The 24,723-nt window shown below is 39.5% G+C and overlaps 1 protein-coding gene across 1 annotated transcript; it reads right to left on the bottom strand.

Annotated features, from left to right (window-relative positions):
- LOC136127382 (olfactory receptor 52I2-like) lies at positions 1–1,059 on the bottom strand. Its single transcript, XM_065882906.1, is given in 2 exon segments — positions 1–950; positions 953–1,059. Coding segments are annotated over 2 exon segments (993 nt in total). The 5' UTR covers positions 996–1,059.
- Between the last annotated feature and the right edge of the window lie 23,664 nt (positions 1,060–24,723).

Here is a 24,723-nt window from a genome sequence, read left to right as displayed (position 1 = left end):
TCATGAACCCAGGTTGGAGTGGTTAAAGAGGCAGTGCGTCAGCAAGCTCCATGTTCGCTCCCTTATTTATTTGGTTCTCAGGCCATAGATGATGGGGTTTGACGTTTGTGGGATGATCAGGTACAAGTCAGCTAACAGCACCTGGATGTGCAAAGGCACTATGTCCTTCCCTAGCCAGGCCACATAGGTGGATGCCATCCCAGGTAGGTAGTACAGAGCCATAACCCCGACATGGGAGCCACATGGGCTTAATGTTTTCAACTGAGCATTCTTTGCAGAGAGACCAAATACTGCCTGAAGAATCAAGTTATAGGAGGCAGCGATAAAGGCCACATCAGAACCCACAGTAATGGAGGTTCTGTGGGTTTTCACAGTAATGGAACCAATCAAGCTGTAGAGACTACTGGGCATGGGGTCAGCATATGCCAACTTGGCCACAGCTATGTGCTCACAGTAGAAATGGAGAACCACACTGGAGCCACAGAAAGGCAGATGACTCACCATCCAACTCAATGGAGTCATGAATATGATAGCTCTGATGGTGATGATCACACTCATTCCCAGTATCACTTGAGGTGTGAGAATCCTCTTGTAGTGTAGGGGCTTACAGGTGGCCACATAGCAAAAAGCCATGGCCAGTAGCAGCCCTGTCTCCACAGCTGTGGCTGCATGGACAAAATACATCTGAGTGAAACAAGCATTAAAGCTGATGAAGCTGTCTCCTAAGGAGAAAATGCTCACCATCTTGGGCACTACCAAGGAGGCCATAACAATGTCCACAGCAGCCAGAATATACAGGGAGCAGTACATGGGCTCTTGTAGAGTGGAATCCATCCAAATTACAGTCACTATGAGGGTGTTTTCTAACAGGGCTATGGTATACGTGATGTTAAGTTAGATAACCAGCCAAAGATGTGAAGATTGCAAACCTGGAATACCCACCAGGACAAGGTGGTAGAGGGTTCCATTGTATGGTTGTAGGGTGGCCCCAGCATCACAGATGAGACTGCTTTCCTGTTAATATATAAAATGATGTAAAAGGATGCAATCCTGTAAGACTTGTTCCCAGCTATGGTGTTAGGAGAGCCTGATGGTATTCTTAACTCAGTGGACCACAGGATTAAGGAAGTGACATCTGACAAAGTTTTCCTGCTCCACCTTCCATCCTCCTCAGTACTGTGCTTTACTAACTTCTGTTCATCTTTCAAATATCATGAGTTACGTCCTTCAGGAAGCCTTCTCTGCCTCCTGCCCCATCCCATGCGGAAACTAAATTAGGTACCTTCAGAGCTTTTATGGACTCTCATCCATGCTGACCTCTGAGAGACCTAAATTGACAATTCCAATACTCTACCTGTTACTTTATTGTATTCAATCATATGTATCTTGTTCATATCCTTATACCTTATACCAACTGTGTGCACCCATAGCTGTGGTGCACAAGTCCATTAAAAGAAGATATGTGTACTCATTATAGCAAACAGTTGAATGAATGAATGAGAAAACAGAGGAAAGAGTTTTTCTTTTATTTTTATATGTTCAGTTCCTAATATTTAATAATTGTTGAATGAAACTTTGTGAGATTGAACATGTCACATTGTGCATCTTCTCCTTGCTCAATCTCTTACTTCCCTAATATTGCATCTCTCAAGGCCTCAGGCTAGTGGGTCACCACACCAATTGTGTGACTATGTTGACTTTACGATAGTCATATATAGCCCAAGAACTGTTTCCCAGGTGTCCAGGCAATCTTAAATGAAGAGTGCTTATTTGCCAAGCCTGGAGACTAGCGTGCTATTAATTATCACCTCGTCCCTCCCCTCAGTCAGGAGTTTTTAAGGCTAAGAACTTTCCATATCCTTGGACACTGCCTTCACTTGACACTTCTTGGATTTCTCATCAGGCCTGGCTCCTCCCTAAAAAACTGAGTAGATCAGATTGATGGAGTACTGGCCACAGAATCCCATCAGCTGCAGTAGCATTTTCTCTTTTAACCAAGGATGAGACAAAAATTTACTTGGTTCTCAATGCTAATCAACTGACACACAGTTGCCCCTTCCATTTACCCCCTGGAGAGCCTACCACTAATTGACTCCACACCCAGGTACCAAAACAGCCTTGATGAGAGTCCTCAGAAGTTTTCTAAAAAGCCAAATTTCTGGGATATGATTACAATCTGTGGTCTTTATTGAAACAAACAAACGAAAAAAAACCTAAACAAAAGAAATGCCTTATAACGGAACAGACTGAATAAAGTGACGAGCTCTGTTTCATGGTCAGAGGACCTTGCTGTGATGAGTGAAACATCTTCAGTGATAGATCATGAGAAGATGCAGGAAAACTTTTTGAAGTAGAATGATAGTGCAGAGTGAAAACATATATATCCTTAAGACAGCTGTGTGTTTCCTGAATGCCACAAACTCAAGGTTAAGCATCATTCCTTAAAAAGTCGAAGAAGAGTCAAAGGAACCAGAATGCCTCCTCCCCCCACTCACCTCTGATCCAAGATCTTCCTCTCTGCATCTCTGCCCTGTATAAAATCACCTTTCTTCTGAGGGCAGTCTCAGCCGGTGCCTGCCCATCCCTCCTCTCTCTAGCCCTGGCAAGTTGTAACTAGTCGTACCTTTCATTCTCTTGAGAGATTTTTTTCCCCCCCTCATTCCTTTTTCTTCTCGATTAGCACTGCTAAAGGTTTACATATCCTTTTAGTGCTTTCAAATGACTGGACAGTTTGGTTGGTCTTTTTTTTTTACTTTTTCACTCTTCAGTCTATTGCTACTAAAATTTTTCTTGCTAAGACCAACAATGATCTCCATCAATAACATATTGCCAATCCAGCGTTTTATTTTCATTCTTTATTTTACTTGATCTATCACAAACATTTAACATTACTACTTGGTCTCTTTTGTTTGGTTAAATTATTTTAACATCTTTATTGGAGTATAATTGCTTTACAATGGTGTATTAGTTTCTGCCATATCACAAAGTGAACCAGCTATACGTATACATATAACCTCATATCCCCTTCTTCTTTTGTCTCCCTCCCACCCTCCATATCCCACCCCTCTATGTGGTCACGAAGCACAGAGCTGATTTCCCTGTACTATACGGCTGCTTCCCACTAGCTATGCAGTTTATATATGGCAGTGTATATATGTCCATGCCATTCTCTCACTTCGTTGCAGCTTACCCTTCCCCCTCCCCGTGTCCTCAAGTCAACTCTCTACGTCTGTGTCTTTATTCCTGTCCTGCCCCTAGGTTCTTCAGAACCGTTTTTTTTTTTTTTTAGATTCCATATATATGTGTTAGCATACAGTATTTGTTTTTCTCTGTCTCACTTCACTCTATATGACAGACTCTAGGTCCATCCATCTCACTACAAATAACTCAATTTCGTTTCTTTTTATGGCTCAGTAATATTCCATTGTATATATGTGCCACATCTTTTTTTTTCTTTTAACATCTTTATTGGAGTATAATTGCTTTACAATGGTGTGTTACTTTCTGTTTTATAACAAAGTGGATCAGTTGTACATATACATCTGTTCCCGTATCTCTTCCCTCTTGCATCTCCCTCCCTCCCACCCTCCCTATCCCACACCTCTAGGTGGTCACAAAGCACCGAGCTGATCTCCCTGTGCTATGTGGCTGCTTCCCACTAGCTATCTATTTTACGTTTGGTAATGTATATGTATGTCCATGCCACTCTCTCACTTTGTCGCAGATTGCCCTTCCCCCTCCCCATATCCTCAAGTCCATTCTCTAGTAGGTCTGTGTCTTTATTCCCATCTTGCCCCTAGGTTCTCCATGACCTTTTTTTTTTTCTTAGAGTCCATATATATGTGTTAGCATACAGTATTTGTTTTTCTCTTTCTGACTTACTTCACTCTGTATGACAGACTCTAGGTCCATCCATTTCACTACAAATAACTCAATTTCCTTTCTTTTTATGGCTGAATAATATTCCATTGTATATATGTGCCACATCTTCTTTATCCATTCATCCAATGATGGACACTTAGGTTGCTTACATGTCCTGGCTATTGTAAATAGAGCAGCAATGAACTTTGTGATACATGACTCTTTTTTGAATTATGGTTTTCTCCAGGTATATGCCCAGTAGTGGGATTGCTGGGTCGTATGGTAGTTCTATTTTTAGTTTTTTAAGGAACCTCCACACTGTTCTCCATAGTGGCTGTATCAATTTACATTCCCACCAACAGTGCAAGAGGGTTCCCTTTTCTCCACACCCTCTCCAGCATTTATTGTTTCTAGACTTTTTGATGATGGCCATTCTGACCGGTGTGTGGTGATACCTCATTGTGGTTTTGATTTGCATTTCTCTAATGATTAGTGATGTTGAGCATCCTTTCATGTGCTTGTTGGCAGTCTGTATATCTTCTTTGGAGAAATGCCTATTTAGGTCTTCTGCCCATTTTTGGATTGGGTTGTTTGTTTTTTAATATTGAGCTGCATGAGCTGTTTATATATTTTGGAGCTTAATCCTTTGTCCATTGATTCATTTGCAAATATTTTCTCCCATTCTGGGGGTTGTCTTTTTGTCTTGTTTATGGTTTCCTTTGCTGTGCAAAAGCTTCTAAGTGTCATCAGGTCCCATTTGTTTCTTTTGGTTTTTATTTCCATTACTCTAGGAGGTGGATCAAAAAAGATCTTGCTGTGATTTATGTCAAAGAGTGTTCTTCCTATGTTTTTCTCTAAGAGTTTGATAGTGTCCGGTCTTGCATTTAGGTCTCTAATCCATTTTGAGTTTATTTTTGTGTATGGTGTTAGGGAGTGTTCTAATTTCATTGTTTTACATGTAGCTGTCCAGTTTTCTCAGCACCACTTATTGAAGAGACTGTCTTTTCTCCATTGTATATCCTTGCCTCCTTTGTCATAGACTAATTGACCGTAGGTGCTTGTGTTTATCTCTGGGCTTTCTATCCTGTTCCATTGATCTATATTTCTGATTTTGTGCCAGTACCATACTGTCTTGATTACTGTAGCTTTGTAGCATAGTCTGAGGTCAGGCAGCCTGATTCCGCCAGCTCTGTTTTTCTTTCTCCAGATTGCTTTGGCTATTCGGGGTCTTTTGTGTTTCCATACAAATTGTGAAATTTCTTGTTCTAGTTCTGTGAAAAATGCCATTGGTAGTTTGATAGGAATTGCACTGAAACTGTAGATTGCTTTGTGTAGTATACTCATTTTCACAATGTTGATTCTTCCAATCCAAGAACATGGTGTATCTCTCCATCTGTTGGTATCATCTTTAATTTCTTTCATCACTGTCTTATAGTTTTCTTCATACAGGTCTTTTGTCTCCTTAGGTAGGTTTATTTTTAGGTATTTTATTCTTTTTGTTGCAGTGGTAAATGGGAGTGTTTCCTTAATTTCTTCAGATTTTTCATCATTAGTGTATAGGAATGCCAGAGATTTCTGTGCATTAATTTTGTATCCTGCTACTTTACCAAATTCATTAATTAGCTCTAGTAGTTTTCTGGTAGCATCTTTAAGATTCTCTAAGTATGGTATCATGTCATCTGCAAACAGTGACAGTTTACTTCTTCCTTTCCAAGTTGGATTCCTTTTATTTCTTTTTCTTCTCTGATTGCTGTGGCTAAAAATTCCAAAACTATGTTGAATAATAGTGGTGAGAGTGGGCAACTTTGTCTTTTTCCTGATCTCAGTGGAAATGGTTTCAGTTTTTCACCATTGAGGATGATGTTGCCTGTGGGTTTGTCATATATGGCCTTTATTATGTTGAGGTAAGTTCCCTCTATGCCTACTTTCTGGAGGGTTTTTATCATATATTGGTGTCGAATTTTGTCGAAAGCTTTTTCTGCATCTATTGAGATGATCACATAGTTTTTCTCCTTCGATTTGTTAATATGGTTTATCACATTGATTGATTTACGTATATTGAAGAATCCTTGCATTCCTGGGATAAACCCCACTTGATCTTGGTGTGTGATCCTTTTAATGTGCTGTTGGATTCTGTTTGCTAGTATTTTGATGAGGATTTTTTTTTTTGGTAAATTTTATTTATTTATTTTTGGTTGCATTGGGTCTTCATTGCTGCACATGGGCTTTCTCTTGTTGTGGCGAGTGGGGGCTACTCTTCGTTGTGGTGTTGGGCTTCTGATTGCTGTCGCTTCTCTTGTTGCGGAGCATGGGCTCTAGGTGCACATGCTTCAGTAGCTGTGGCACGTGAGCTCAGTAGTTGTGGCTCGCAGGCTCTAGAGCAGATGCTCAGTAGTTGTGGCGCATGGGCTTAGTTGCTCCGCAGCATGTGGGATCTTCCTGGACCAGGGCTTGAACCCGTGTCTCCTGCATTGGCAGGTGGATTCTCAACCACTGTGCCACCAGGGAAGTCCCTTTGTTGAGGATTTTTGCATCTATGTTCAACAGTGATATTGGCCTGTAGTTTTCTTCCTTTGTGACATCTTTGTGTGGTTTTGGTATCAGGCTGATGGTGGCCTTGTAGAATGAGTTTGGGTGTGTTCCTCCCTCTACTATATTTTGGAAGAGTTTGAGAAGGATAGGTGTTAGATCTTCTCTAAATGTTTGATAGAATTTGCCTGTGAATCCATCTGATCATGGGCTTTTGTTTGTTGGGAGATTATTAATCACAGTTTCAACTTCAGTGCTTGTGATTGGTCTGTTTATATTTTCTATTTCTTCCTGGTTCAGTGTCTGTAGGTTGTGCTTTTCTAAGAAAGTGTCCATTTCTTCCAGGTTGTCCATTTTATTGGCATATAGTTGCTTGTAGCAATCTCTCATGATCCTTTGTATTTCTTCAGTGTCAGTTGTTACTTCTCCTTTTTCATTTCTAATTCAACTGATTTGAGTCTTCTCCCTTTTTTTCTTCATGAGTCTGCCTAATGGCTTATCCATTTTGTTTATCTTCTCAAAGAACCAGCTTTTAGCTTTATTGATCTTTGCTATCACTTCCTTCAATTCTTTTTCATTTATTTCTGATCTGATCTTTATGATTTCTTTCTTTCTGACAACTTTGGGGTTTTTTTTTTTTTTTTTTTTTTGAGGTATGCAGGCCTCTCACTTTTGTGACCTCTCCCGTTGCAGAGCACAGGCTCCGGACGCGCAGGCTCAGCGGCCATGGCTCACGGGCCCAGCCGCTCCGTGGCATGTGGGATCTTCCCAGACCGGGGCACGAACCCGTGTCCCCTTCATCGGCAGGCGGACTCTTAACCACTGCGCCACCAGGGAAGCCCAACTTTGGGGTTTTTTTGTTCTTTTTTATCTAATTGTTTTAGGTGTAAGGTTAGTTTGTTTATTTGAGTTGTTCCTTGAGGTAGGATTTTATTGCTATAAACTTCCCTCTTAGAACTGCTTTTGCTGCATCCCATAGGTTTTGGGTCATTGTGTCTCCATTGTCATTTGTTTCTAGGTATTTTTTGATTTCCTGTTTGATATCTTCAGTGATCTCTTAGTTATTTAGTAGTGTATTGTTTAGCCTCCATGTGTTTGTGTTTTTTGTAATTTTTTTCTTGTAGTTGATTTCTAGTCTCATAGTGTTGTAGTCAAAAAGGTGCTTGATATTATTTCGGTTTTCTTAAATTTACTGAGGCTTTATGGTCTAGCATGTGATCTATCCTGGAGAATGCTCCATGTACACTTGAAAAGAATATGTATTCTGCTGCCTTTGGATGGAATGATGTGTATGTGTGTATATATATATATATATATATATAAAATCAATTAAGTGCATTTGGTGTAATGTGTTGTTTAAGGCCTGTGTTTCCATGCTGATTTTCTGTCTGGATGATCTCTCCATTGGTGTAAATGGGGTGTTAAAATCTCCCACTATTATTGTGTTACTTTCAATTTCTCCTTTTATGTCCATTAATATTTGCTTTATATATTGAGCTGCTCCTATGTTGGGTGCATATATATTTACAATTGTTATAACTTCTTCTTGGATTTATCACTTGGTCATTATGTAGTGTCCTTCTTTGTCTCTTGTAACAGTCTCTATTTTAAAGTCTATTTTGTCTGATATATGTATTGCTACTTTGGTAGTTTTGGTTTTGATATATGTATTGCCACTTTGCTTTTTTTGGTTTCCATTTGCATGCATTACCTTTTCCCATCCCCTCACTTTAGTGTGTGTGTGTCCCTAGATCTGAAGTGAGTCTCTTTAGGCAACATATATACAGGTCTTGTTTTTGTATCCATTCAGCCAGTCTATGTCTTTTGGTTTGAGCATTTAGTATGTTTACATTTAAGGTAATTATCAATATGTATGTTCTTATTGCCATTTTGTTGTTTCGTATTTGTTTGTAATAGGTCTTTTTTCCCCCTTTCTTCTTTTGTTCTGTTGTGATTTGAAGACTATCTTTAGTGTTATGTTTGGATTCCTTTTTATTTTTTGTGTGTAGATCTATTATAGATTTTTGGTTTGTTGTTACCATCAAGTTATTATATTGTAGTATACGCACACACACACACACACACACACACACACACACACATAATGTGATCATCCGAAATTGCTGATCTCTTAATTTCAAATGCACTTTAAAAACCCTGCATTTGTACTCTCCTACCTTCACAATTATTATTTTTGATATCATATTTTACATCTAATTTTTTTGTGTATCCCTTAGTTGCTTGTTGTACATGTAGAAAAGTTTACTATTGGGTGGGCCAAAAGGTTCATTCGTTTTTTTCTGTAAGATGGCTCTAGTAGGACTTAGTTGTCTTTAACTTCATTTGAAACAATTTTGTTAGATTGTACGTGACAGCTGTCATATCAGTGTGCATTTGAAACAAGACTTATCAGGCTTCCCTAGTGGTGCAGTGGTTAAACATCCGCCTGCCAGTGCAGAGGACACGGGTTTGAGCCCTGGTCCGGGAAGATTCCACATGCCACGGAGCAACTAAACCCGTGCGCCACAACTACTGAGCCTGCGCTCTAGAGCCCAGAAGCCACAACTGCTGAAGCCCGCATGCCTAGAGCCCATGTTCCACAACAAAAGAAGCCACCGCAATGAGAAGCCTGTGCACTGATATGAAGAGTAGCCCCCACTCGCCGCAAGTAGAGAAAGCCCGCACAGCAACGAAGACCCAGTGCAGTCAGAATGGCCATCATCAAAAAATCTAGAAACAATAAATGCTGGAGAGGGTGTGGAGAAAAGGGAACACTCTTGCACTGCTGGTGGGAATGTGAATTGGTTCAGCCACTATGGAGAACAGTATGGAGGTTCCTTAAAAAACTACAAATAGAACTACCATATGAACCAGCAATCCCACTACTGGGCATATACCCTGAGAAAACCAAAATTCAAAAAGAGTCATGTACCAAAATGTTCATTGCAGCTCTATTTACAATAGCCCAGAGATGGAAACAACCTAAGTGTCCATCATCGGATGAATGGATAAAGAAGATGTGGCACATATATACAATGGAATATTACTCAGCCTTAAAAAGAAACAAAATTGAGCTATTTGTAATGAGATGGATAGACCTAGAGTCTGTCATACAGAGTGAAGTAAGTCAGAAAGAAAAAGACAAATACCGTATGCTAACACATATATATGGAATTTAAGAAAAAAAAATGTCATGAAGAACCTAGGGGTAAGACAGGAATAAAGACGCAGACCTACTGGAGAACTGACTTGAGGATATGGGGAGGGGGAAGGGTGAGCTTTGACAGGGCGAGAGAGAGTCATGGACATACACACACTAACAAACGTAGTAAGGTAGATAGCTAGTGGGAAGTAGCCGCATGGCACAGGGATATTAGCTCGGTGCTTTGTGACAGCCTGGAGGGGTGGGATAGGGAGAGTGGGAGGGAGGGAGACGCAAGAGGGAAGACATATGGGAACATATGTATATGTATGACTGATTCACTTTGTTATAAAGCAGAAACTAACACACCATTGTAAAGCAATTATACCCCAATAAAGATGTTAAAAAAAAAAAAAAAGACCCAATGCAGCCAAAAATAAATAAATTAATTAAATAAATCTATATTAAGAAAAAGACATCAGGGCTTCCCTCGTGGTGCAGTGGTTGAGAGTCCGCCTGCCGATGCAGGGGACGCGAGTTCATGCCCCGGACAGGGAAGATCCCACATGCCACGGAGCGGGTGGACCCGTGGGCCATGGCCTCTGAACCTGTGCGTCCGGATCCTGTGCTTCGCAACAGGAGAGGCCACAACAGTGAGAGGCCCGCGTACCGCAAAAAAAAAAAAAAAAAAAGACATCAAAATTGGTGAATTTTTGTGTAGCTATTTTAATATTGATGATGGAAGAAAAAAGCAACATTTTCAGCATATTATGCTTTATTAGTTCAAGAAAGGTACCAACGCAACTGAAACACAAAAAAAGATTTGTGCAGTGTATGGAGAAGGTGCTGTGACTGATTGAACGTGTCAAAAGTGGTTTGCGAAGTTTTGTGCTGGAGATTTCTCACTAGACGATGCTCCGTGTTGGGTAGCCCAGTTGAAGTGGATAGCAATCAAATTCAAACAATAATTGAGAACAATCAACGTTATACTACATGGGAGATAGCCAACATACTCAAAATATCCAAAGCAAGCGCTGAAAATCATTTGCACCAGCTTGGTTATGTTCATTGCTTTGATGTTTGGGTTCCACATAAGTTAAGTGAAAAAACTTTCTTGACCATATTTCCGCGTGTGATTCTCTAATGAATCGTAGTGAAAATGTTCCGTTTTTAAAACAAATTGTGACAGTGATGAAAAGTGGATACTGTACAACAATGTGGAATGGAAGAGATCATGAGGCAAGTGAAATGAACCACCACCAACCACACCAAAGTTCGGTCTTCATCCTAAGAAGTTTATGTTGTATAAGTGGTGGGATTGGAAGGGAGTCCTCTATTATGAGCTCCTTCTGGGAAACCAAATAATTAATTCCAACAAGTACTGCTCCCAATTATGCCAAATGAAAGTGGCCCTCGACAAAAAGCGTCCAAAATTAGTCAACAGATTAAACATAATCTTCCATCAGGATAATGCAAGACTGTATGTTTCTTTCTTTTATTTTCTTAACATTTTTATTGTAGTATAATTGCTTTACAATGGTGTGTTAGTTTCTGCTTTATAACAAAGTGAATTAGTCATATATATACATATATCCCCATATCTCTTCCTTCTTGCATCTCCCTCCCTCCCACCCTCCCTATCCCACCCTTCTATCTGGTCACAAAGCACGGAGCTGATCTCCCTGTGCTATGCGACTGCTTCCTACTAGCTATCTATTTTACATGTGGTAGTGTATATATGTCCATATATACTCTACCGCTCTCTCACTTTGTCCCAGCTTTGACCAGGCAAAAACTGTTACAGCTTGGCTGGGAAGTTCTGATTCATCTGCCGTACTCACCAGACATCGCATCTTTGGATTTACATTTATTTCAGTCTTTACAAAATTCTCTTAGTGGAAAAAATTTCAATTTCCTGGAAGACTGTGAAAGGCACCTGGAACAGTTCTTTGCTCAAAAAGATAAAAAGTTTTGGGAAGATGGAATGATGAAGCTGCCTGAAAAATGGCAAAAGGTAGTGGAACAAAAGGGTGAATACGTTTTTCAATAAAGTTCTTGGTGAAAATGAAAAATGTGTCTTTTATTTTTGCTTAAAAAACTGAAGGCACTTTTTGGCCCACCCAATACTTTTCTCTTTTAACCTCCCTACTAGCTTTGTGTGTGGATGATTTTCTACCTTTACTGTATGTTTGCCATTACTGGTGAGCTTTTTCATTTTGTAATTTTCTTTTTGTAATTTTCTAGTTGTGGCCTTTCCTTTTTCACCTGGAGAAATTCCTTTAACATTTGTTGTAAAGCTGGCTTGGTGGTGCTAAATTCTTTTAGCCTTTGCTTGTCTGAAAAGCTTTTGATATCTCCATAAAATCTGAATAAGAGCCTAGATGCCAGTTTGGGAAGGCCTTGCTAGTTGGGGAGCTGTCCTCCAGAGTGAAGTATTCTCTAAACCAACATCCAACGTATAGAACTGTGTCCCCAATAACTAGAAACCATGTTCCAGGAAGCAAGGGATAGGAATATGTTTAGCTTCTCTCATCATCACCCCCAGCATTCCAGTTTTGGTATTTAAACTTCCTCTTCTCACAATCGTAGGCTCTTTTGAGTTTGAGATCTTAGTTCAGAGGAAATATTTCTACCAGAGTTCTAGTAAAACTTCTACTGAACTTGAATCCTCAACTACCACTTGGTCTCTTTGGGTTCTTCATGTCAACAGACTAGCAGGTAAAGATGTGTATCTCTACTGATAACCTTAGCTGACCCTGATTACCAAAATGAGCCATCATTGTTGCTACACGATGGAGGTGGAGAGGAATGTACCTGGAATGCAGGGGATTAATCAGCATGTCTCTTGGTTTTTCCATGCTCAGTAGTAATAGTATATGGGCAAATGAAGCAACTGGCCTGACAAGGACAAGACACATAATAGTTCAGACTCCTGGGGAGTAAAGATCTGGTTTACCCACTAGGCAAGCAACCAACACTAGTCAAAGGGTTAGACAAGAGTGAGAAAAATCTATAATGAGTGGAGGAGGAAGAGGAGATGAACATCAAATACAACCTTAGGGTCAGAAATTACAGTAGAGATTATAGCTTGTATTACTCATCCCCTTGCCTTAAATCATGCCAGAGACTCCAGCTAGCTACTGCTTTGAAGATAAATACATAAATGATTAACTCGTACCTTACCTTTCAGGGAAAAAGTGAAAGCACGTTGTTTTTACAAAACAGGCCACGTATTGTGGTGTGAGAGCTGGATATAATGGATGGCATGCATAGACATGCATGGTGCAAGGAGTGAAATATATCCACCTTTGTATACACCACGTTGGGTCTTCTCATCTTCATCTGTCCCCTGCACCTTTGTCCACTTGTTTCATTCCATCCACTGCTGTGGCAGCTTCTCTGTGTGGAGCCTGATCAAGTTCATGTAGGCACATCCACACAGTTCTTCACCTCATGCCCAAAATGCTTGTCTCACTTCCCACCTCTAGGCTTCCTTGTTCACACTGAGTAATAATGTCCTGTGGAGCCTACTTGGTACTCATGCATGGGCAATCCAGAAGTGGGACCAGTTAATATGTAATGCAGCCAACGTTTATTAACAGGATATGGAAGCTGGAAGATAAATTCTCCTTCCCCTATCCTTACTCCAGACAGGTTTTTCTAATATGATATCATTCATTTGCACTTTTACAAGATGCTTGCCTGTTGGTAAGCATTCAGTCACACGTGTTACAAAATGGTGATCATCTTAGTAAAACACCATCATATTCCCTTGCCTTTCTTCTCTGTATCACTTCACCTTTTCCCACTCCTGCTTCCCTGAAATTACAACTGTTAATGAAGTACCAGTAAATAAGCTTTTTTTTACATTGATCTACATGCATTTTATTTATTTTTTAAACATCTTTATTGGAGTATAATTGCTTTACAATGGTGTTAGTTTCTGCTTTATAACAAAGTGAATCAGCTATACATATACATATATCCCCATATCTCCTCCCTCTTGTGTCTCCCTCCCACCCTCCCTATCCCACCCCTCTAGGTGGTCACAAAGCACCGAGCTGATCTCCCAAACAAAAACAATCAGTTAAGTTTCTTACGCTTCTACTCTAGAATGTTCTTTTTTCGCAGGCAGGTCCTGTGTCTTTCTGGTTTCTCCCTTGTCCCACAGTGAAATTTTTGGTGTGTAGTAGAAAGTTAAATATTTGTTGTGCGTATTTGTTGAACACAGCTGTTGACTATGTTCAACAAGTACTAATGTTTCATTAATTCTCTAAATGTAATCAGAAAGAAGTAAGAAATGGTCTTTCAAAAATGAAAGAAGTTGAAGGTAGAAATACTATTTGAGTATCCATGGGCACTAATTCTATCCCTGAATGCTTTTTTGACATTGAGTTTGCTTCAAGAAGCCAGAGAACCTGATGCTTGTAAACATTCTCTTAAAGGATACACATAAAATTAGCATTTCTTGCTTTTTAGATTTTACTTGAGTAGCGACATAATTTCCCAATGTAAAAGGTCAGGTGAGGGGGTGGTGGGGGAGGGCTTGATTGGGAGTTTGGGACTAGCAGATGCAAACTATTATATATAGAATGGATTAAAAAAAACGAGGTCCTATTGTATAGCACAGGGAACTATATTCAATAGCCTGTAATAAACCATAATAAAAAGAACAAAATTTTTTCGATAAAATTAAATGCTATGGAAAAAAACTGGTCAGGTGCAACAAGTTTTGAGCTTCCAGACGCAGGGGGATTCTAAGTGTCCCTGGCAGCTGTGACCACCCCCTTCAAGTAGGAACCCTTCTGAAGTATGATGTATCTACGTCTCCTCTGGATAGACACCTAAGCTCTGATAAGTTTCTGCATCCTAGGGAAAAAATTATGGATTTAAAATACCCTGATAGTAAGCCCATATGAGATCTCTTTTTTTCTAATCTGTGACCTGCCAGGAATGCGTTGAAAAATGAATTGCATTAATAAGTTACCTAATGTTAACCTATCTTTGCAGTTTTTGGTTAGAACCGCTTGGTTATTTATGTGTTATTATGATGCACCTTTGGCTTTGATTTGCTGATTTTAATTTTGGGAAGATTTTTTTATCCTTTGTCATAAGTGAATAGTGTGTAATTTTGTTTGTTTCTTTTCTATACTATTGTTATTCTAATTTGACTTCAGGATGATGTTACCTCCATATTGTGAAGCTTTCTATATTTAACATATTGTACAATAAGCCCCCATTTGGATTTCCATCAAGGTTTTTCCATAGCAATTACCTCCTTCCCCATATGCCTTTCTCTATACTTAGTAGAGTTTTTGCTACATAGGAGATACTTGAGTGCCCACTTGTTATTTATTGATTTACTAATTCATTGAACGGGCAATTCTGCAATGCTGTTGTTGAGTTGCTTGCCTTTTCTTTTATCTCTTGGAAATTAGATAATCTTAAAAAAATAAACAAAACAGTGCTTCTAGGTAACTTTAGGATGAGTATAATGTAGCTAGGGAAATAGAAGTGACCTATGGGGGAGAAGGGCTTTTCTTGACATATCAAAGAAATGCCTCAACTTTGGTCCCCCAAATCTGTAATTGTGCTTATGTTCTATGAAACCCTCCTTTCAGGATTTTCTGTATGCTGTGTGAATCCTAGCTCCTCTATAATTTTCAGAAGTCTCTATTCTAAGTCTATTCTGTCACTCATGTCGCACTTCAAGTCAGCTGATTCTGTTCAGTAATGAACTGCTGAGAAGTAGCATGGACAATAACAGAGTGTAGTAATCTTCAAAAAAGTCATGTTCTTGAATCTGGGCTTGGTCACTTATTAATTGCTTAGTTTTGAGTAGGTTATTTAATATCTAAAAGGCTCAGTTCCTCAAATATAAAAGAGCTCTGAAAATAGCTACTTCACAGTGATTAAATAAAATGGTAAATTGTAAAGCACTTAGCACATGGCCCTACTTGTAATTAGTTCTCTATAAATCAGCTGGGTATATTGTTCTGGAGGTGATGAGGGAGGTCTGGATGCGAGTTAAAGATTTGATAATCAACTTCAGTTTGCACCAAGATGGTAACTGAATTCATGAATAATGAAGGCAGTGGTTAACAACCTTGGCTGCACAAATCACCCAGAGAACTTTGCAAAAGCTAGAGTTGGTGTTTTTAAAAGCAACACAGCCCCACAAGATTCTGACTGAACTGGCATAGAGTAGTGGTTCTCCAACTTCAGCATGCATTGGAATCACCTGGAAGGCTTGGTAAACCACAGATTGTTGACCTCTATCCCAAGAGTTTCTGATTCAGAAGATTAAGAATTTGCATTTCCAATAGTCTCAGGTGATGCTGCTGGTGCAGCTGCTGCAGAGACGATTCATAAACGTGAATGTTCTCCTGGCAGCATAAGCACTCTTCTACTAATGTGTCAGAGTAAAAATAATAACTGCACTCCAGCTGTCCTCATTAGAGAGTTCACCAATTTTCCTAAGCTCAAAGCTGAGGATGAGGATGTACTGATGAGAAAAACTAAGACATGAAAAGTGGGTTTTGATATCAGGTACAGCTATCTAGAGGGAGAATGTGAGACGATGAAGTGACTGAATGGCTACTAGTCACAGTCTTGTTTTGCCCAAACCTGTTTCTGGAGGGAGACGGTTGGGCTGTAAGAAGAGACCCTAAAAAGGAGGGAGTTCGCAGTGGTTTCTGCTCACACAGAAAGTGATACGACTTGTGTCTTCTTCTGTAATAATTAAGGAAATATTTATTGTTTTTCAGGTGGAGTGGTGTAATATCACTATTTACTAAGTTTATTTTCTTTACTATCAAGTTTAAGATTCTAGCCCATTTCTGACAGTTGCAACTTTTTTTCTTGTTGAAGAGTGAATTACCATAAGTACTTACAGGTGGACATACTTTAAGGTCTCCCTCCCAATTAAAAAAAAAGTAAGCACCAGTCCTCAGCTGCCACTTTACTTCTGGTTTAACAGATTCAGGAAGCTCATTGGTTCCAGCCTGACCAATCATGTCCGCCCTCCAACTCTGACCAATTAGGTTCACTTCACTGCTGCTTAAGTGAGATTCTGCAGCTTGCCAGCTCTTTCTACTGCAGACTGGAGCGAAACGAGGGTTGATCATAAGTACTAGAGGTGAGAGCCTGGAGATTTTCAAATTTAGGTTCTATTTTCTGTTAGTGTCTGTTTTTCTTTGCTTTTCTGTTTCTACCTCCTTTGGGAGACAGTGAATTGCCTGCTGCTGGGTGGGGGTGGGGTGGAAACAAGCAAAATGAACAAGGCACCAAGATTTTAGTCCTCTTTCCTTTCATCTCGCTTACAATCCCAAACTATTTGCAAGAATTCAACACTTGGGCTTTCTTTTCACTAATGAAAAAAGAGAAACTTGGGGCTTCCCTGGTGGCACAGTGGTTGAGAGTCTGCCTGCCGATGCAGGGGACTCGGGTTTGTGCCCCGGTCCGGGAAGATCCCACATGCCGCGGAGCTGCTGGGCCCGTGAGCCATGGCCGCTGAGCCTGCGCGTACGGAGCCTGTGCTCATTAGCGGGAGAGGCCACAGCAGTGAGAAGTCCGTGTACTGCCAAAAAAAAAAAAAAAAAAAGAGAAACTTGGTACTGAGTTGAAGAAATGCTTTGGGCTGATTAGATACTGGAAACTATCTCTTCAGGTGGAATTCTTTCCTCCACCCCTGCTTCATTTAATTGGCTTGTTGTGGGGCTCTTGGAAAACCTGGAACTGGAAATAAGTCTCAAAGATGATGCTAGCTAAAGGGCCGGGCTACCAGCACTAACCCTGCTTTCATTAGGAAGGGCATTCCTAATTTTCCATATGGCATCCCTTACGATGGAGTGCTGCAAGAAGGACCTTCTTTGGTTGGCTCAACCTCTGGTTCTAACTCTAGCTTAATCTCTTAAAAGTAGCCTCACCATCCTTGACAAGGGCAGATATGGGCTACTTTCTCTCTTGACTCATAACATCAGACGGAAACTATGAATACAGCCTATTGTGTTCCTAGTGGCTTCAGTAGGCTTACTTTGTAGTTACCTTCTACTCCAAAGCCATCCAGAACTTTCAGGAAGGATTCAGTGTCTAGTCATTTTGTGTCTAGAACATTTGTCCTGTATGAGATCCAGTTTTTAACGAAGTCTTTTCAGGACACAAGGGTTGTTAGTCTAATTTAACTTTCCTGATCTCTCCATTCCTCTTAATCAGACTCTTTCTTAGGTTGAACTCTGGGAGACACTTTTTTTTTTTAATAATAATAACTTTTATTAAAGTGTTTAAAATTTTAAATTAAAGCATTATAAACATACACATATATACATATGTATATGTATACATATGTGTGTGTGTTATGGAAGTAAACCAAATTTCTGGTGAAAATTGGAAATCTACAAGATAATTTCATTCTGATCTAATGTATTTTTTCTTGATAAATTATAAGGAAGTAATTAGTTCCTTGAAATTTGCTATCCCTTAGAGAGACTAATTCCTAAGAAGCATCATAAGAAGCATCATTAAAGTTGATAGGACATCTCCTCATGAACTTCTTTTTGTTGTTCTTAATAAACTTTATTTTTTAGAGCAGTTTTAGATTCACAACAAAATTGAGCAGGAGGTATAGAGAGTTCCAAATACATACAACTTCTATGCTCTGCACATTCCTCACCAGAATCCTACACTTGTTAACAATCAATGAATCTTTGCTGACACATCATCACCCAAAATCCATAATTTACATTAGGGTTTACTCTTGTTATACATTTTATGAGTTTTGATAAATATAAACTGACATGTATCCACCATTGTAGTATAAAGAATTGTTTCACTGTCCAAAATTCCCTTGTGCTCTGCCTATTCATCTCTCCCTCTGGGAGACACTCGTGTTCATTTAGATTCTGATTCCATTTCATGGAATTTTGGAGGCAAGACCCAAGGCTAGGGAATGACTTGTACTGAGGGGATAGACTATACTATCCATGATGTCCTCATATTCGTGCTGTTTAGATGTCCCTCTTTTTCTTTCAAGCTCTTGACTTGGCGTTTATGTCTTCATAGAAACAGGTGGTTCCTCTTGTGTACTTCCTTGGCCCCTAACTGTTAAAGTCTTTGAAATTATTTAATTTTGTCAGAAGTAGTCTTTCTTTTATAACCCTAGGATTTTCAATTAGAGTTAATCATAACGGTACTGCTGAAATCACGATCTGCAGCTTTCTTATGGGACACCAGACTTGAGAGTTCCCTTCCATAATTCATGTCCAAACTACAGACCTTTAACTTCAAGAATCTGTACTTCAGAACCTATTTTCTGGTAGGGTTTGCTCATGCTCCTCAGCCTGCAGTTGAGACTCATTAACCTCATAATTGAGTTGAGAAACAAGATCCCTGTAAAGTATATGGGTTGGAGGATGGAATTGGGCCAGTAAATGGGATTATGACACTGATTCCAGAAGTTTTCCTTCCTCCCTGATACTGCTTGTGTCCTCAGAGAGTGAAAGAATCCCGTTACAGGAGAAGCCATGAAATGCACTGGGACCCTGTTGATAGGTGAAATCTAAGTGCACTTCCTAAAGGACTCATTTGTATGTTGCTTAAAGGGAATTCAAAGTTTTCCTTAGTGCATGAGTAGTTATTTCTGACTGAGGGCTGAGAGAGCATGTTAAGTCAGAAGCTCACAGATGCCGTTCATCGCTTACTAATACGACTAACCCAGCAGGATTAAATACTCTCACTTGTGGCTGGCTTCCTTTAGAAAGCTTATCTTCATCCATGTAGAATAATCTTATTCTTATTGTGAGCCATCACAACATGAAGCAGAATATCTTAGGACCCTGTTTCCTATCAACTATTACAGAATTTTTAACTTAAAGATGTCATAAGGCAGACCAACAACCCACTAACAACCCTGGTTATTTGGTGAAAGTGGCAGCTGCCATATTGTGTGGGGGAGGTGGTCAAATCCTGGATCAAATAATGAGGAAGGAGTTTTCACCGGGGAAGATGAGAGCAGGGACAATTAAGGAGACCTGCGAGTTCAGGAGAAATGCCCCTTGCAGTAGGGTACCATAGGTGTTTGTAGCCTCGAGGACTCCCTTTCAGGAGCGCAACACTGCTATAGTAGCAGGAGTTGCTGTTCAATCTAACACGTTATCTTTAGCAGCTGTTATCTAGACATAATATTAAATACCAGTGGAAAGCTTCCTAGTCCCTGTTTTGCTAACAGTATTGCCTTGTGCTTATTTTAGGACTCTTGTCCCACAGGAACTAGAGGTTGATGGTTCAGTGCTCTTCACAAGATTTGTGAGTCTGCATAACTGTTATTCTAATTGAAGACTATTCAGATCACTCGCGAGCTTTTTGTTTATGGTTACATGATGGCTCCTGAGCTGGGTTCAACTTGGGATGATGTTTTAAAGCAGTCTTAAACTTTCGCTGTCTGGTCTTGTGGAAGCTGTCCAGGTCAGAGCAGTGATAATTGCCAACCCTAAGAAAAGGACATGACAGGGTAATTGCATCTTCAGTTTCCTCATATTTCTGTGTTCTGTTGCTGAGGATTCCAAGCCCCCATGTGGGGTTTCTCCAGGGTTTGCATGTCCTATATTGGTATCAAGAATTCTTTTGAGTATATTTAGGTAGAAAGCAATCCTTTTTTGCAACAGTTGGGTCTGGACTCACTGCACATAAGTTTGGATGCACACAGTAGGGTGCAAGCTATTACCTTGCTTCCTTTTTTCCTATAAACAGACTTCTGATTGGCCGCCTTACTCCATGGTCTTTATAGAGGTTGTGGCATCAACAGCCAGAAAAAGTGGGATGTGTGTAGGTGAGGGGTTAATGCAAACTCAGTACATGCCTTTTCCTTCTGGCTGCTGCTACTTAACAGTAGTTTCTTGGACAGCAAAGTTTGCAGTATCTCTCTTCTGCAATGACCACCAGTTAATGCATGTTCTTAAAGAATCACTATTGAACTTGACTGTCAAACAACAAGCCATAAACATTCATCCCTCTGATAAAGAACCTCTTATAAACAGTCACCTTTTCCACCAATGACTGCCTAACACTCAAAAAGGTTCTTTATTCATGCCCTTAAAGACAGTTTTCAGATTTATCCAGGTTCCTCTAAAACCTTGCATTTTGATAGTGTTGGGGTGAGTTAGGGTTAGCAGCTGAGAGAATCTGAGTGAGATACCAAGAAACTTAGTTAACATTCTACAACTAGGATACTGGGGCTTTGTATTGTCTAGCTGACAACTTGACTCAGCATCCTAACTAGTTTTGAGGAAATAAAACTTTAAACACAACATCCTGCCAACAGAACCACTCCACAAATGTACAAGAGAAGTTTTCAATAAGCGTTAGCATGTGGTGCTCATGACAAGCAACTAGCTAAAGAGATTGCAAAGACAGAAATTTTGTCCATTTATATAGCAAAGTAGGTATCCCATTACATGCTTGTTGTCAAGATAGATGATAAATAAGGACTGAAGAGCACCATTGGTTGCACAGTTTTCTTAAATTCACCTGGTAATTTGGATAGTCACCTGTGTTTAATAGCCTTTATCCAGAGGAAAAATTTCTCACATTTTCATATGTGAGGTAGATTGGCAACTTGGAGCCAAGCATTGGCTGAAATAAGGCTCCTACCCTCCTGCCACAGAAACTTGGAGATAGACTAGTACAATTCAATTTTAGATGGCTTAAAAAGCCAGGGAGAGCAGTACAGATAAGATGCCTATAGAAAGAGATGTGGTACACCCAAGTTAATACTCTTTACAAGACTTGATCTATTTTTGCAGCAGCTCAAATTAATTGAGCTCTGCCTTAAATGCAGAGCACAAAATCCATGTTTCTGTTTATCTAAATGTACATATTAGAAGTTAGTCATTTTTTACTTAAGCAGTGTTCTGTGTAATCCCTTCATATAACTGATTTGAAGACTTCACATCTATGTTGCCGTCGTTCATTCTGACTTGTCTGACATTTCATTGTGTAAATACATGGTTTATGCATGCTCTTACTGAGTCTTTGGAGTTTTAGCACTATGCTATTAAGTGCATCTGTGAACACTTTTACATGTCCATTGTTGTACATGTAAGCTTCTTGGTATACTTAGAGTGAAACTCAAACTATAAGGGTATACAAATGCTCAATTGTAGGAGACAGTTCGAAACCGTCATTCAAAGTCATTGCCTTGATTTACACCATAAAAAAAACTTAACCAACACCCTCTCCAACACTAATCAGATCTTATTTTTCAAAATTAAATGGTCTTCAATGATAATATCTCAATATATATTACTGATTGCTATTTATAATTTCTTGTGTGTTTAAAGGTTTTGTTTGAAACCATTTTCTTGTCCAATTTCTCTTAACATTAGGACATTTGATAGTTATTTAGATCTTTATAAGTCCTTTGTGTATGTGAATCTTTCCATTTATAATGTCTTATAATTTAAGGCACTTTTGAAAATTTAGTCCAATTTTCTACATTTCTTGGCGGATACATATGTCTAAATCCTCATTTCTCCCAAGAACTAACTTATTCACCTATATTTCTATACCAAGAATTAAAGTTACTTTCACATTTAAATTCTTAATACATCTGGAATTCATTTTTGTTTATGGAGTAAGGTTGGGATCTAAAGAATTTCCATGTGGATAGTGATTTTTCCAGGTACACTAATTGAACAGGCCCTCCTGTCAGTAAGTTCTTACTGAGTTAAGATAAAGGTGGAATGCTGTGCACAAAGAGATGATTGTCCTGTTGACTGATCTCCTGGTCTGTGAGAAAAAGATGGACCTGTGGGTCTGTGGCATAGGTCCTGGATGTATATACTTGAAAAGGCAAAACTCCAGTGGAATATCAATGCAGGGATCTTTGTGTAAGGTGGAACGTAACTCATGTTAGCCTCATCCTTTGATCCTTTCTCATCTTCATTCACATCCCTGCAGGGATGAGAGTCCAGGAGGCTGCATAGTTATAGGACCTCCCAATGGGACTGAGGATGAAGGACTGTTCTATTTCCTTACCCATATACTTCTACAAAGCAAAGGCAATTTTGTGCCAAGTTAAATCCTGTTTGTCTTATGCACATAATACAAACACATGACCACTGCTAGTAGTCATCCATCTGTTCTAATAATTCTCCTTTAACACCTTTATTGGAGTATAGTTGCTTTACAATGTTGTGTTAGTTTCTGCTACATAACAAAGTGAATCAGTGATATGTATACATATATCCCCATATCCCCTCCCTCTTGCATCTCCCTTCCACACTCGCTGTCCCACCCCTCTAGGTGGTCACAAAGCACGTAGTTGATCTCGCTGTGCTATGCTGCTACTTCCCACTAGATATCTATTTTATTTGGTAATGTATATAAGTCAGGGCTACTCTCTCTCTACCCAGCTTACCCTTCCCCCTCCCTGTGTCCTCAAGTCTATACGTCTGTGTCTTTATTCCTGTCCTCCGAGAGGTTCATCAGAACCATTTTTTTTTAGATTCCATACATATGTGTTAGCATACGGTATTTGTTTCACTCTTTCTGACTTCACTCTGTATGAGACTCTAGGTCCATCCACCTCACTACAAATAACTCAATTTCATTTATTTTTATGGCTCAGTAATAATCCATTGTATATATGAGCTACATCATTTTTTAAACATCTTTATTGGAGTATAATTGCTTTACAATGGTGTGTTTCTGCTTTATAACAAAGTGAATCAGTTATACCTATGTTCCCATATCTCTTCCCTCTGGCATCTCCCTCTCTCCCACCCTCCCACCCTCCCACCCTCCCTATCCCACACCTCTAGGTGGTCACAAACCACCGAGCTGATCTCCCTGGGTCATGCAGCTTCTTCCCACTAGCTATCTATTTTACGTTTGGTAGTGTATATATGTCCATGCCACTCTCTCACTTTGTCACAGCTTACCCTTCCCCCTCCCCATATCCTCAAGTCCGTTCTCTAGTAGGTCTGTGTCTTTATTCCTGTCTTACCCCTAGGTTCTTCATGACTTTTCTTTTTCTTAGATTCCGTATATATATGTGTTAGCATACGGTATTTGTTTTTTTCTTTCTGACCTACTTCACTCTGTATGACAGACTCTAGGTCCATCCACCTCACTACAAATAACTCAGTTTCATTTCTTTTTATGGCTGAGTAATATTCCATTGTATATATGTGCCACGTCTTCTTTATCCATTCATCTGATGATGGACACTTAGGTAGCTTCTATCTCCTGGCTATTGTAAGTAGGGCTTCAGTGAACATTTTGGTACATGACTCTTTTTGAATTATGGTTTTCTCAGGGTAATGCCCACTAGTGGGATTGCTGGGTCATATGGTAGTTTTATTTTTAGTTTTTTAAGGAACCTCCATACTGTTCTCCATAGTGGCTGTATCAATATACATTCCCACCAACAGTGCAAGAGGGTTCCCTTTTCTCCACACCCTCTCCAGCATTTACTGTTTGTAGATTGTTTGATGGTGGCCTTTCTGACCGGTGTGAGGTGATATCTCGCTGTGGTTTTCATTTGCATTTCTCTAATGATTAGTGATGTTGAGCATCCTTTCATGTGTTTGTTGGCTATCTGTCTATCTTCTTTGGAGAAATGTCTATTTAGGTCTTCTGCCCATTATGGATTCGGTTGTTTGTTTATTTGGTATTGAGCTTCTTGAGCTTCTTGTACATTTTGGAGATTAATCCTTTGTCAGTTCCTTTGTGTGCAAATATTTTCTCCCATTCTGAGGGTTGTCTTTTGGTCTTGTTTATGGTTTCCTTTGCTGTGCAAAAGCTTTGAAGTTTCATTAGGTCCCATTTGTTTATTTTTGTTTTTATTTCCATTTCTCTAAGTGGTGGGTCAAAAAGGATCTTGCTGTGATTTATCTCATAGAGTGTTCTGCCTATGTTTTCCTCTAAGAGTTTGATAGTGTCTGGCCTTACATTTAGGTCTTTAATCCATTTTGAGTTTATTTTTGTGTATGGTGTTTGGGAATGTTCTAATTTCATTCTTTTACATGTACCTGTCCAGTTTTCCCAGCACCACTTATTGAAGAGACTGTCCTTTCTCCATTGTGTATCCTTGCCTCCTTTGTCATAGATTAATTGACCATAGGTGCATGGGTTTATCTCTGGGATTTCTATCCTGTTCCATTGATCTATATTTCTGTTTTTGTGCCAGTACC

Source organism: Phocoena phocoena, chromosome 8 (assembly GCF_963924675.1).
Source record: "Phocoena phocoena chromosome 8, mPhoPho1.1, whole genome shotgun sequence".
Taxonomy (NCBI): Eukaryota; Metazoa; Chordata; class Mammalia; order Artiodactyla; family Phocoenidae; genus Phocoena; species Phocoena phocoena.
The sequence above is the reverse complement of the archived record's forward strand: the minus strand, read 5'-3'. Positions and strand labels throughout refer to the sequence as shown.